Source organism: Pteropus medius, unplaced genomic scaffold, assembly GCF_902729225.1.
Source record: "Pteropus medius unplaced genomic scaffold, Ma_sr-lr_union100, whole genome shotgun sequence".
NCBI classification, from domain to species: domain Eukaryota; kingdom Metazoa; phylum Chordata; class Mammalia; order Chiroptera; family Pteropodidae; genus Pteropus; species Pteropus medius.
The window spans coordinates 7,508,858-7,523,827 of record NW_024349802.1 but is presented as its reverse complement, the minus strand read 5'-3'; the positions used below and the strand labels follow the sequence as shown (position 1 = coordinate 7,523,827).

Below are 14,970 nucleotides of genomic sequence, written 5' to 3'. Positions count from 1 at the left end.
CTGTCCCAGTAGCTCAGGGCATAAAGCGGGAACCCATCAAGGACAAGATGCTCTTCCATCACAGAACCACTCACTCAGACTGGGACAGTGTAGACTGGCAAGCTCACCTCATGTGCACATTTTTAGGATGTGGGAGGAAATCGGAGCCCCAGAGAACCCATACAGACAGGGGAGATCTGCAAACTCCACACAGATGGTGGCCCCTGCTGGGAATCAACATTGTTTCGTTACAATGAAACAATATTGAACAAAACGACATTATTAGGGGACCTGCTGGACTCCGCTCACACTGAACCACTGACTTTCAGAGCGTTGTTCCTGAGCCTTCAGGACTGGGGCTTGGGGGTGTACACGTGCACGTGAGGGGACTCGCACTGGGTTTTTCTTCTGGTGTAAAATGTATTTAGTTTCTCTAATTAGAATTTTTGTTTTAAAAGGAGGATAAGATTATCAATCAAATTTTGATTTCTTACCATGAGTGCTTTGCCACTGAGACTGGGTTTTGCTGTGCTCTCTAAATCAAGAACCTATTATCTTTTACAACGACAGGTATCGATTACATACTTCGAACACTCAGAATGCCTGTGGTTTTCTTTTCCCAAATTTATTAAGACCTACACCAAGGCTGGCGGGATGTTCCAAGTCAATGAAATTGGCCCCTACCTGCTCCTAATTTTCCCTTTGACGTGGAGGAAAGCCTTCAAAATTCTAAAGAGACTCCCTCTACCTGATCCCCCCACACCTTGTCCAGTGTGGTCCCTGTCCTTAGACCACATGCTGTGGCCGGCTCTGCTGCTCTGGAGTGGCCAGTGCCTTGCTCGCCTCCTTCCTGGGCCCGGAAGATCTTTTGAAGGAGGCTCTGCAGAGGGCAGGGCCTTCCAGGTTCGGTCGGTCCTAACAGGTACCCATGCAACCACCCCTTGGGGGGTCCTCCTACCTCAGAGGGGCAGAACCGGGCCAGATGCAGGCCAAGGTCCCTACAGATTTGCCACCACTGCCCCTCTTCTCAGAACCCAGGGACCAAGCCACAGCATGCTACTGTGCCCTTTGCAGACACGAACGTGAAGAAGTTTCATTTCTTTCCCTTTCTCAGACAAAGCTGTTCAATTTCTTCAGTGGCGAGGACCTCAGAAACGGGGATGCTCCCTGAAACACGATGGCTGGCCATTGATTTCCTGACGTAAGGAGGGCCCAGCCCTCAGGAACACAAAGGCCTGGTCACTCTCTGGAAAGGAAGCACCACCCAGCCGCCCCTGCATGTGCATATACCGGGGATGGGGTAGAAACACAGAGGCTGCTTTCTGTAGAAAATTCTCAACAAATCGGCCACCTACGAAGGAGGCCCACTGGTCCACTCAGTGACGTGCAGGTTTACCAGTGTTCTGTGTTCAGGTACGTCTCGGCCGGTGGGCTCTCAAATAGAAGTTGCAAACACAGAGTTATTTCAACAAACACATAAATCCGTAAGCACTACAGATTGAGAGAACTCCTAAAATACCTCACCCATGCACTATGGCCATTGTTTTTCTCATATGTATAGACGCTACAGTGGGGAGCACAAAAATTTTTACTTAAATATACAAATAACCAGTAGCTTCTTGTCATATAAGTTTTCTTAATCCACAGACACTGGAAGGGCAGCTGTTGTTCTATGGGTAGACCAATATTTTATATATTTTATAGGAACTCTTAGAAGAAGCTGGGAACCCCAGGCCCATGCCACAGGCTCTACCCCTATTATGGTTTATCCTGGTAGCTGCTGTTTTCTGAGCCTGTTGTTTTGCCCTAATTGATACGATGAATTTCCTAACGACAGGAGTCATACACTATGGCGTGGCCCAGAGCACTATGGCTTTGCGTCTGACACTGTGGCCCACACGTGCTTCCACATCCATTCAGTGAACTCTCGAGCATCTATCTGATCAGGCAGATCCCCTAAAGGTTCACCTCTCATGCTCAGCATTCATCCAAGCCTGGCCTTGCTAGTACTTGTGCCAGAGCTGTGGATATTAAAAGAAACTCCCACATCATGGTCACAGCTACCACACTGGTCTAGAATGCTACAGAAGCATCCAGCGACAGGCTCGTACATCTCCAGTAGACAGGCTGGGTGCAACCTCAATGGTCTGGGTTTGAGCAGGCTGGTGTAACTCCTCACTTCACTTCCCCAGGATATTACCAACTGGGAAACTTGCCCGATTCCTGTTTCTAACGACTCCAGAAGTTTCCTCATGATCTGAAGGGTCCACGGTGTGCACATGGTTGAGTAGAGAGGCCTGGATTAGGAACAGCCGGGATTTACTCTGCTGTTCAGTGTTATCTGCTGTACATCCCAGTGCAAAGCACTCATCCACACTGGGCCTCAGCTTCCTTATCATCTATGAAAGGGGAAGAATCAGTGACCTGTCTATCCCATTTGGCTTTTGTGAAAACTAAGTGAGAATGTCGGCAAATGCACTTTACTAAAATGCAGGTTGTGTGAATGTACTTTACCAGAGGTAAATAGTTATCATTCCTAATTTTACTACCCTGTCCTTTTGTGACCCCGGATTCCGGAAGCACGGGAACTGCCAAACTCTGGCAGCTGTGGCCTGCTGCCAAGCCTACTTGTGCGTAAGTGATTGGGAATGCCCACACGGGGCCAAGAACTACCGATACCGGTGTTAGGTCCAGGAATCAGGACAATACTTGCTCTTTTCAATTGATTCAAAGAACAAACGGATGTATCACCAATGCACATAACTTGCATAATGGTGTGTTATGTTGCGCGCACCTTCATTAATCTCTGGTAGCTATGTGAGATCACAGTGTGAAAAAGACAGTCAAAATGTTCAGAATTCAAGGATTCCTCTTGAACTACGTGGTTATATTCCTGGCCTCTCCACAAACCTCCTCTCTCTTCTTAGGGGCTACCATTGCTCCAGCCCTTACTTCCTATTGGCAGCCTACAGGCTACTTGAGAAGAAGGCCCAGGCTGCGTGGTTCTGGCTTATCTCTAGTTTTTTGTACTCCTTCTAACATTCCAAGGGTTCCTGCCTTGCCACTTAGGCTTCCCTTCAGGGAACTTCACATCAATCTTTCCTGCCTTGCACTATGAAAATCACAGAAAATCCATTGTATTAGAAGGCTGCTCCTCCCCAAGTCCAGCCTGCCTGGGGAAGAGTATTTTTCATGGCAGTCAAACATCTTTATGGTAATAAAACTGTGCTGCCGAAGAGACCAACTGATATACCAAGGGCCTGTGATCTTCCCAGACATTTCTGAAGATTCAGGGAAACTGGAGAAATGGTTTCACTCCGTTCGTCAGCATGCAGAGTCTTGGGCTCAAATGGGCTCTGCGTCCTGGTGCACAGTCGATTATCTCTCCTGCCCAGATCCACCCCTCAGCTAACCTCTCTGCTGCTACCATCCAGCCCAGCTTGTCTCCTCTTGGCATGTCCAGAAATTAGGACCTTTTCCTTCTCAAATCCTGGCCACACTCCGTCCCCTTTATTATATTCAGGTTATCTTGAACATGGTAGAGCCAGGCCTTCTGAGGCAAACTCCCTCAACTTCCTTCCTCTTGCCCTCAAAATTCTCTCGGAATTGTCTCTTTCCTTCTCCTCTCCCAACATGGAAAAGAAAACCTTTTCCTTCTCCACCTGTTTGTCCCCAGTGCCACCCCAACTTCAGTAATGCTCCCTTCTTCACTTTCTTGCCCCCTACTTTGGTGACACGAGTCTCTCAGGACCCTGTTTCCAGGGGTGGTAGAGTCGGATGGTGTGGGCAATGCCCTGCCCCACTGTGTAACAGTTGACTGAGCATAGAAAACTCACATAAGCCGAGCCTCAGTTTCCCCACCTGTAAAAAAAGAGAATGGCATGCCTAGTTCATAGAGTTATGATGATTTAATCATGCAGCATGTGTTAGCACAGTGCACATTGTACGGGCTCAAAAATTGTTAACTACATCTGTTAGTGTCATCATAGCTCTCTGCTCCTTCCCAAACTTTTCACAGTTTCTTACTGATGTCCACCCTCTTCTTTTTCCAGCTCGCCTTGGTATTTACATCTGATGTCATGCCTTCGATTGTCACCTCTATGTCTGTCACTCCCCTGTTTGTACCTCTAGCTCCAATATTCCAGCTGCAGTCCCACAGGCACCTCACACAATATGAGCCAAACCAAATCCATCATGTTCTCACTTAAGCCTGTCCCTCTAGCCAGGTCCCAAGCAGCAGCAGCAGCAATACTAAGCATATATCGATCACCTCCTCCATGCCAAGTACTGTGTCACATACTCCATCTGCCATTTAATTTCCTGTGAGGGAGGTTCCCCCTCCCCCACAGTCACCCAACTTAGAAATCCTGGGTCATTTTTGACATTTCTTCTCTCCTTCTTGGCCTGTTTTACAACACGGATGCCGCCTCAGTATATAATTCTCTCCCTTTCCAAGCCCACGGCCCTATGTCAGATGTTCCTGGCCTCTTACCTAGTCTGTGACAGCAGCCTCCAAATCAAGCAGCCTACCTCTGCTAGTCCCACCCTTTCCACCCCTTCTGAAAACGCGATCCGCCTTCCTACCACACGCTCTGCTTGGGTCATTCTGGTGTCCAGGATGCTTCACTACCTGTTGAATAGTACGTAAGCCCATCCTCAGCTAAGAGGGCCACGCTCTTCACAACTCACCCGCATTGTCCCCTCCCTGCGTTGCATGTCCCCACTAAGCTAACCGCTCCCCAGTCCTGCGACCTGCCTGCCTTTCCTGCCACTGACTCTTTCCCTACACAGTTCCTCAGTCTGAAATGCTTTTCCATCCCCACAACCCCATCTGCAAATCATAGCCAGTATTCAAAGACCCGGTCAACAGTCACTTCCTCTCCAGAGCCTTCCTGGTCGGCACAGCCAGACTCTGAGGTTCCAGAGCCCCCCACGTGCCCTTCTCATTCCACACATCTGACTGCTCACCAGTCTGTGTGCTCCCAGAAGGCAGGGGCTGTGGTCCGATCACAGCGATTTACCGGTTCTGCTTGGCTTAGAACAGGGCTCAGGGAATGCTTGTGAATAAATGAGTCAAAGAGTGAAATGACACAGGTGTGACAGTCAGCCCTGTGCCTCCAGCGGGGCCAGCACAGAGTTAATTTCCCCGTCCTCCTCGAATCCCCCAACTCTGCCCTCTGGTGGTACTGAGGGTATTGTGACAAGTACAGTAATTAAGCTCTTAATGAAATCACGAACCTGAAAGCTCCCAGATGGGGGAGGAGTGAGTGTCCTTGTCCATCCGTCTCCAGGATGTGTCTTGACCCAGGTGGCAGAAGGACCACAGCCCCACCTTCCAGCTCAGGCCCAGCACAGTACCAAGTGGGGCTTGAGCCTATGCAAAGGGTGATGATGACTTCGCAAGGGAGGGTTTCTTCACAGGTGCCTTACTATCGAGGTCATGTCTGACTGAACCCAAGATCAGCTTTTCCTTGTTTGCCAAGTGGCAGAGGCCCCAGGAGAAAACGTCAGTTAAGGTGGAAGAGTTTATATGGGGCATAACAGCCATTTCAAATGGAAATTCCCTCTAAACTTCAGCAACTCTCAATGTAATTGAGCAAAACCCTTCTGCATAACACTCTCATAATATGTAGCAAGAATTTGAAAAATGACCATAGCCTTTTACCCACTCATGAGTCAAAGAGCCCACACATTTAGGGAAATAATTCTAAATGAAGACAACTCTTTATGAACAAATCTGCTAATCGCAGCACTATTTTTAAAAGAGGAAAACTGTAAACAACCTAAATGTTCATTACTAGGATGATTGTTAAATAAAAACTTTACTAACATTATAGCTAACATCGATTCTGCATTTTCAATGTGCCAGACATTGTGCTAAGATCTTCACGTGTAATTCATCATCCCGTGCCATCCCAAGTATGAAGTTGCTACTACTGCTATATCTGCTTTGCAGATGAGTAAACTGAGGCTTGGTCATGTTAGGTTTGTCCAAAGTTTCTTGACACTGGTAGAGGTAGGATTAGAAGCAGGTAGTCTAACTCTAGAAACTGAATTCTTACAACACTATATCATCCCTCTGAATGTATGTGTGTGCACATGTGTATTTGATGGAATACTGTACATCTTTTACAAGTATTATCCATCTATAACATTATTTTATATGCTATTTTAATAACAAAAATGTTTCTATTATGTTGAGTTAGAAACAGGATATGAAACTCTCTATATAAGTACAATCTCCTAAAATATTTAATCCATGTACATAGAAAAGGAAAAATGTTAATGTGTTAACAGCGACTGTATCTTGGTGGATGGGCATTTTCTCCCTCTATAGACAGTGTTCCATATTTTGTACATTTTCAACTATGGATCACCATGAACAGATAATCAGGATGAACTCACTGACTTTACATTTGCAAATCCCCCAACCAGATCAGGTGAGGTCTTACCTTGACCTGCCAGTCTACCTGTCAATATTCCAGAGCAGAAAAGCCAGAGGCTTCTGGCACCCGGCTTCTGGCTGACGGCTCACTGTCACCGCTCAGGAAGTGAACTGGCAATTCTGGAGGAAAGCCACAGCCAGAAGCAATCCCACAAGCCCAGCTCAAGTCTGCCCGGAAGTGCCTACCTCAGCCCAGTCACCACACAGAGTGGGCCTGACCCTGAGCAGAGACCACAAGCTTGCAGCCAGCCCCGACGCAACGCCGTCCAGGCCACACCGTGCTTTGGGCTGCACAGTGTTATGCTGGTTCGGTTGTGTTTGGCTTTGTTTTTAATTGAATTATCTGACAATTTCCAATTGAAAGACCCCACAGAAAAATCTTGCTTTCTGTCTTTTTTTAAAAATCAGAAGATCCAGGCCACGTGGCAACAGTCAGCTGGAGCAGAGTCAGAGCCAGCCCCTCAGATAGGACGTGGGCCCACCACTCCCAGCTGCCTCCCAGGCACCAAAGCTGACGCATGTGCTTGGACTGCTGCTTTTCTAACAGCAGAATGATGTGGAAGGTGAAATATGTTCTGTGTTACTGTTTCAGTGAAAAGAGGAAAAATGAAACATAGGCCAGGAGGGTTGTGTGTGTCAAAAGAGTAGAAGAAGGTACATTTTCCAGGCACCTCTGCTCACTTCTGTTACCTCCCTGGTCCCAGTGAGCCTGAGTTTTCTGCCTCTGTCCTAGAAAGTTCCTGAAGAACAAGTAAAAAGAAACCACATCCTTCCTCATATTCTAAAAAGGTTCCCAGCAGAAAGTGCAGTCTGGAGACATACAGCCTGCCTCCCCTGCTCTGTCCCCAGTAGCCGATCCTGCCCAGCATCTGAAGCCACCAAAGCTCTTCTTTCGATCAGGCGTCGGGGGTCAGGAAGAGTGGACCATGTGTGAAGGAGCTGCCAAAGCCACAGAACTCAGACCCACCCCCGGAACCCATGAGCTGTGCCTATTAGTTGAACAATGTCATTTTGGAGACAGGCTCCCAGCCCCCATCCCTCCCTAAAGTTTGAAGCTGGTTTTGTGCAAAGGCCCAGATGTTACCAGAGTTGCCGTAGCCTCAGGTTCTACAAAATCCTGGGGGCAGAAGCAGAAACAGCACCAGTGGGCTCAGAGTCAGGCTGCCTGGGTCCGCATCCCAGCACCACCTCCCACTAGGGGAGTGACCTCAGGCAGGTATGGAACCTCTCTGTGCCTCAGTCTCCCCTCTGTAATTGTCTAGGAATTGGGTTGTTGTGAAGATTAAACACACACAAAGCTCTCAGCACAGTGCCTGGCACTTAAGGGCTCAGTAAATACTGGCATCTCAGCCCCCACTGCTGTGACAGGTCTGGCTGAGCCCAGACCAGCGGCTTGAGGGGCACACCTGAGGAGGACGCTCCGATCTTAATTTCTACCTTCTCTCCACCCACTCGGTAAACTGGCTTAGTCTTTGTGCTAACACTAAGCCCTGTGACCAGGAGCTAATGACTTAGAGCTTTGTGGGGCTGAGAAATATTTGCCTGCAGGACCCTCCTTGGCCTCTTATTAAGAGCCTTTCCTGAGCTCCCAAAAAGCCAGTTTTTGCTACATGGGGAAGGACAGAACAAACAGGCGCATTTTCTGTTGCCGCCTCAAAGGGTTTTGTTACGAAAACTGGTTTCTTCTGGCACGTGGATGAACTGATAACCTGAGGTCCCGGGCAGGATCCTCGTCCCCCAGGGGTCAGGGGATCACATCCCTCCTGAGATGCTGTCGACGCCTCCTGTGGTGGAGAGGCACAGGGAGGGCACACAGGTCCCCGTATTCTCACTGCTCAGAGGGCTTATACAGGGGGCAAGGCTCTAGAAGGGTCCAGACTTCCTGGATGGGCAGTTCTGGAGAGTCCCACCCCAGATGGGCTCTGCCCTGGGCAAGCAGGCATGGGTGACACTCAGTGCTGCCCTGATCAGGTGTGTATGGTCCTGAACTCTAGACACTCCTTCCAACCCTCCCACCACCGCTCCGAAGCCCTTCCTGACCCCCCAGCCTGCCTGAGAGCCCGTCCCACCCCCTCCCACCCACCATGTTTAAAGTGGCCCAATTCCTGTCTGCCTGTCTGCTGGACAGAACATTCCAAGAGGGACAGTACAGTTTGTTGCTCACCGCTGTATCCCCATCACCTAACCCCGTGCCTGGCATACAGCAGGTGCAGAACTTGCGTGTTAGGTAAATGAACAGGGCCAGCCGTCATACCGGCCTCACACTGTCATGATGGGCATCGAATGAGATGGTGAGCATCCAGCACTTAACACAGTGTCAGGCCCACAGTGAGCACTTAACAACTGTGGCAGCTGCTAACGGTGGCTGCTCAGCTCCCTAAAATTGAGGGTCCTGCATACCCAGCTTTGGGGCCTTTCTTGGCTTTGGCTTTTAGCTGGCTGCCCCTCAACTTTCCTCCAGTCTCCAGAGGCTTCTAGACCCCTGTAGCTCAGACTTTGGCCTGCCAAGTCAGCCCCCATTCTAGTACCCTCCACAGGACAGGTGCGGGTAGGTGAGGGCAGGACAGAGGATGGAACCAAACACTGTCAAGAAAGCTCGCCAATTAATTTGCCTTGAAATATCCCAAGCTTCCTGAAGGAAGGCATTATTGGAGAATCATCTCCCCTGGTGTCCGGGCTGGCTATGCACCCCTGCACCCCCCCACATATATGTGCACCTGCCCCTATTTCCTCCCCTTCCAGAAACAAGGAGCCCCGGTTGGGAAGGCAGCAGGGTTGCCCCCAAAAGCTGAGGAGCCTCATCACTGAGCCTCTTCTAACAACTGGTTCCCAAAGAGTTTTAGTCCTATACCAAGGACTAACACAAGCTTTTCTGAAGGAGACAGGACAGAGCAGAAAGCCAGCCTGGGGGCCCGGACTCCCGGGTTCTAAACCTGCTCACGATGCCCTTCATTCTTCTATGTCTTTGTTTTGCCTCTAGGATAGGACCAGATCAGCAAGCCTCAAACATTTCTCAGAGGTACAGTCCTTTCATCAAACTAAATTGTAGCAAGACGTGACACAGTGTGTCTAGTGGATGGAAGTGGGGACACCCCTGCTCTGTATCTCCCTGGGGGGCCCCATGGGGCTATGCTCTGTGACCCTCTGGATGAGCCAGCCCATTTGTTGTCTTGTACTTCCCCTCATGCTGACCGTGACCATGGGCCCTGGGGCACTGAGTGTCCTGCAGGTGTGCCCCACCTCCTCAGGGTCCCAGGCTCTCCTCATGCCCCAGCGGGAAGCATCAGCATCACTCTCAGAGCACGTGCAGGCCTGTCCTGGACACCCTCCCATGCCGGGCAGAAAGTGCAGGCTGAGTTGAGGTGCTGGGCTGGGATGCTCCTGAGTGAGCTCTCAGGGCTCCAGCTGCAGGGCACAGCTGACTCGGCCTCTGGAGACAGAAGGGTCACACGCAGAAGGCTGCCAGAGAGAGGGGTCTTATCCACAAGAGCTGTTAGCCCCGACGGGATCTCTGAGGTGACTGAAAGCACCTTGGATCCAGCCCTTTCTCTACGGAAAAGGAAACTGAGGCCCAGGGAGGGGCCGGATCTTCCTCGAGGAGACAGTGACATTAGAGCCAAGAACCAAACTCCAAGGTGCCGAAATTTGTCTACTAAGACCCCCAGCTCATCCTTCTAGAGCTGGCACTTTCTACTCTGCACAAGAAGTCCCTTCTGGTTCCTTTGCTCCTCCTTCATCAGAACCATTCCCAGGAGGAGACACAGAAACCTCCTTCCCAGCAAGGAGGAAAAGACAGGTGTAGCTTGGGGTGCGGGGGTGCTGCATAGCACACCAAGAAATGGAGCTGCAATTGGGGTGTCAAGGGCAAGGAGAGGATGGGGCCCCTCCACGCCCCTGGGACCCAGCAGTCCAGGTGTGAGGCCTCGGTGGCCGCACTCCCTGGTACGTGGGCCAGGTGTGGCTTTGAGTCCTGCCCACACTTGTTTAATGCTCTGCTGTTGCCCTTTTAAAATGCTTAATAATTTTTGAACATGGATTCCACATTTTCATTTTTCACTGGGTTCTGCAAATTAGGGAGCTGGTCCTCACTCACTGGTCACTGACTGTGTGTCCTGAATTAGTATCTGAATCTCTGGGAGTCTCAATTTCCAACTCTGGAAATAGTGACAGCTTCTATCTCACAGAATGGTTGTAAGGACGAATTAAGAGGACATATGCAAAGCTCTTAGCAGGTGCCCGGGAAGTACCTAATCAATGAGAGTCAATATTCTAGATGAAGTAACAATAATCACAGACGATTACGTGACCACGTAGATGCCTTGCTCAATACAAAGGATGTTCACAACCACACCCCAGACCCTGCAAACCAGGAGAGGGTCATGGGGCCCAGGCCTAGGCACCCTCCCCTGGCCTCTTACCTTCCCGAAATGGCTGTGTTTGCATCTGCAGCCGGATCTTGACGAGGTCCACAGGTGCGCCTAGCCCGACAGAGACCACGCCAGCCACCATGCTGGCCAGAAGCAGGTCTGGCAGCGTGTGGGGCGGATCGGTCTCGGGCTCCGTGCACTGGTGCCGGCTGAGGAACCTCTGTGTGTTACTGAAGACCCCAAACACCACCGAGTTATAAACTGCGATGCTGGCCAGGGGGAAGGACATGCCCTTGAAGAAGCCGAAAACCTGTGGGGAAACCCCGGGGGAGGAAGCGTGAGTGCCAGGGCCTGACTGCCGCCAGGCGCCAAGCTCCCCACGCTGCCCTCCTGCTGCCCGCGGGCAGGCGGGGAGACAGCGCAAAAGTAAACCAAGGTGCCAGGATAAGAGAGGAGGCTGATGTGATAGGAGAGACGGGAGTGGGAGAGATCATTCCTGCTTTGAGGAGCAACCGGCTTCTGCACAAACTTATGGGCTGAGCGGTGGGTCCTGGGCCTGGAACCCACATCTGCCTCTGGGGCGTCAGTGCTCTGGCCAAGGGGAGCCTGTGGAGCCCTAGTGAGTAAGTGGGCTTACCAAGCACCACGCACGCCCTCCTCACTTGCCACTCCAACAAAAGCACTCTCTGGCCACTTGCCGTGTGCCCAGCCCCAGGGACAACAATAAGAAACATTCTCACAGAGCTCACAGTTGGGGCAGGGAAGGGGAGCAGGGAACCTGGACAGACAAACCGACGAGTAATTAAAATGAGACGTGCTAACTTGTGGTGAGGGGATAAGGAGGGGACCCACGCCCCTCAGGGGCACTTGGGCCAGCCTATAGATGGGTGTCCCTGAGCATGGGTGTCTCTTGGGAGGAGAGGTGGAGGGTAGAGTTCCTGGAAGGATAGCACAAAGAGGCTGCTGCACATACACAGGACACAGGAGGCTGAGGAGAGGGTGCTGAGGCTGAGGTCAGGGTCCTTTCCATACTGCATTCTCAATAAACACCACAGACATTCTGCTGAAACCGGAAAATTCCACAGTCCCTTGGAGGAGTCAGGGCAGCACACATGAGCCCCATGCCAAAGTAGAAAAAGTACTAGAGGCTGTCATACAAATTCCAGGCTGCATGCAAACTCGCTAATCCAGAATTGCGTGTGTGTGTACCATTTGCCAGCAGCAGGACACCGCACACACTCTCACACACACACACACACACACACTCACACCCTGCTGCAGGCTATTCCTCTGGAACATCGCTTAGCCTTGAGCTGCTGTGTCTCAGAAAATATCCACAGTCCCCACAGAAACTGCAGAGCGGGGAGGCTGGCTGGCAGACACTGCGGGGATGTGTGCCAACTAGGGAGAATCAACAGCCACCTTTTGGGTTACTGAGGAATCGCGCATCACCCTGGAACAGCTAGTACTAGGTTGGCAGTGCTCGCCCCAGTTTAAAGCAGCCAGTCAGTGTATTAGAACTACACGCTGACACAAGACACACTTGGTCTGAAGAGAAATGCCAGGTGGAGGTGGGAAGCTCCCCAGCTCCAGGGCACTTCCTACATGGAGCCTGGCAGAGACAGAGGTTCACGACGGGGCCACGTTTCTGGTGACTCAAGAAAAGCCTCAGGCTGCCTTAAGGCCAACACCTGACTGATGCTTTAAATCCACAGATCACGTCATCCTAAATTTTAAAATTTATTTTTTTAAATTATTTTAAATTCCCCAAAAAGAGGCCTTAGGAAGTCTTCCTGAAGCACACGGTAATTCTCAAGAAGGCACCTGACAGATCGTCTATAAAATATTACTCAGGTTTCCCGCTTTGCAAAGGAAAACCTTGGGTCCGTGGTCTCAAGCTACCTGTGGTAGGAGCCAGCTCTGGGGGCGTAGAGTCAGAGCTCCTGGCTCTGAGGCACCCGGATAAAGGGAAGTCTGCGGGCACATAGTTTACTGGCCACTCACTCTGTTTTGAAAACCTGACAGGTCACCTTGTTCTTGCAGGAATTTTCCACACCGTGTTTGCAAATTCCTCAGAATTTCTCCAGTTTTTTTTCTCCCCAATAACATCCCACTAGGTGGCAGAATTAAGTTTAGGTGACATGTAATATTTGAGGTATGGTGTGAAGTGATTGGGTGAGGAGCAGGAATGAATGGACCTCCCACTCAGTGTGCTGGTTGGAGGGCTGGGACTTCAGCCCCTGGGCCCCGGGTGGGGCGGGGGAGGGCGGAGGGGGGAGGAGGGAGGGTTGCCCCGTTTCGTGAGCGGCCCTGGCAGGAATGGATCCAGCCACCCTCTGGAGGGGCACTTACACTCTCCTTCCTGTACACGGTGCGGATGCAGCTGAAGGTGTTCCCATAGCCGACCCCGGCCTGCAGGCGAGTCTGAGAAGAAACAGGCAAAGGTGTGAGACGCTTCACATCCCCACTGCCCCCAAGACGTTGAGCTGCCAGTACTGAGGGCCGGAGTAGGAAAGGACCGGCCCGAGGAGACTGAGCCAGGAAGGAAGACTGGGTTTCAGTCCCGGCCTGGATGGCCCTCTGTCCTCAACCTGCACTGTCTCCCTCAATGTCCCATTCAGACCTCCCTAAATACAGCAGAAACCCTCTTGGTCTGAAAGAAGAACAAAGGCCAGTTTGTCGAGCAAAAATGATGCTTGTTTGGGAACATATGTTCCCTGCCTCGTGAGTACGAAAAGGTAATCTGTCGCATGGATCTGACCAACCTTCTGTACATCACTCTGCCTCCTAGATATCCCTGGGAGTGGTCTGCTCTTCTCACCTCCAGAACCCTTCATCCCTCACCTGGACAATGGTCTAGTCTCCTCGCCGGCCTCCTGCGTCCCCCTCACTCCTTGACACAAGTTAGACTGGTCTTTTCTAAACAGCAATGAGTTGGTTCTGTGTTGTTTAAAGTTCTCTGGTGGCTTCCTATCAGCTTAGAATAAATTCCACACTCTTTACCAGGGCCCAGGAGGCTCTGGGTGAGTGACAGAGCCTGCCTCACTCCACCCTGCCATTCCTTCCATCCCCCTACCTCCGTACCACCATGTGGCACATGCTCAGTCCCCAGAGGATCAGCTCTTTCCTGCCTCCACCCCTGTTCCTTCCTCAGAAGGTTCTAACTCTAGCTGCTGCTCAGCTTTTAGTCTGAGCTTAAATGTTGCGGTGGTGTCATCTGTTTTCTGTTTACTTAGGGTTTATGGGGGCGCCTCCCCTAGGGCAGGGCTGTCTCCTACTTCCCTCTTGTCCTGGAGCCAAGTGGGGCCCTGGCACATGACCCCTTTGTACTGGCCGAATAGGGGGCCGGATGGCGAAGGCGTGCTGTACTCTAACAGAGGCTGGCTCTGGTGATAAGGGCCATCGCAAGGACACAGAGGGTCTGAGTAAGCCCACAACGTGCCCAGGGCTCCCTTTACCCTGTTCTCAGAGGGTTCCGCTTCTTTTAAGAGGTGCAGCCTATAATTCTCCATTAAAACAGTTTCCCAGCACCCACGGCATGCCGTGCCTGCGAGGAAGGGGCCGTGAGAGCCACAGAGGAGGAAATGTGGGGCCTGCTCCCACTCCCGAACCCAGGGTCCTGAGAGGAGCTAAGGCCCAAGGTACAGGCTAATGCTTCACGCTCACAGCCTGAGCTCCATCTGTAGACAAGTGGAGAAGACTCTGGAAGAACACACATCCTAAAAGTGATGGCCTCTGAGGTAAAAGTCAGGGGTCGTTTTTCTGCATTGAACTTTTCTTCATTTTCCATCTTTCTACAGTAAGCAGGGATTCCTTTGGTCATTTTTAGCTTATGTAATTAAAATATTTAAGTAGACAACTAATATGGGACTACATTGTCTTAATAAAAAAATGCCAACATTGCATATAAAGCTAGAGTCTCCTTTGGCCCACCTCTCTCTCTCACCTGTCCTCTCCCCTGAGAGAATAACATGGCTAAAAGTTTAGCCATGTTATAGGCATTCATCTAAATAGTTTGATATGGCTAGAGTACCAGAGGAAATATGTAGTGCTCCTATAGGTATGATACATAAATGGTATTGCACTGTTTATAAATATTACTTCCATAATCGGAGAAATGTATTTATTAACCCTTAATCAATTTTACTGAGTTCTTATTTTACAGCAGCCACTGTTCCG

At 50.6% G+C, this 14,970-nt stretch overlaps 1 protein-coding gene across 4 annotated transcripts in view; it reads right to left on the bottom strand.

Moving 5' to 3' along the window:
* The window catches only part of SLC25A48 (solute carrier family 25 member 48), a 40,331-nt gene that overhangs the window by 17,889 nt on the left and 7,472 nt on the right, over positions 1-14,970 (bottom strand). For all 4 annotated transcript variants that reach the window (XM_039836080.1, XM_039836078.1, XM_039836079.1 and 1 more), the window contains exons 3-4: positions 13,144-13,215; positions 10,843-11,101 (exon numbers count right to left, since the gene is read on the bottom strand). In XM_039836080.1, coding sequence (XP_039692014.1) covers positions 10,843-11,101; positions 13,144-13,215 — 331 coding nt within the window. The remainder of the gene's footprint in view (positions 1-10,842; positions 11,102-13,143; positions 13,216-14,970) is intronic.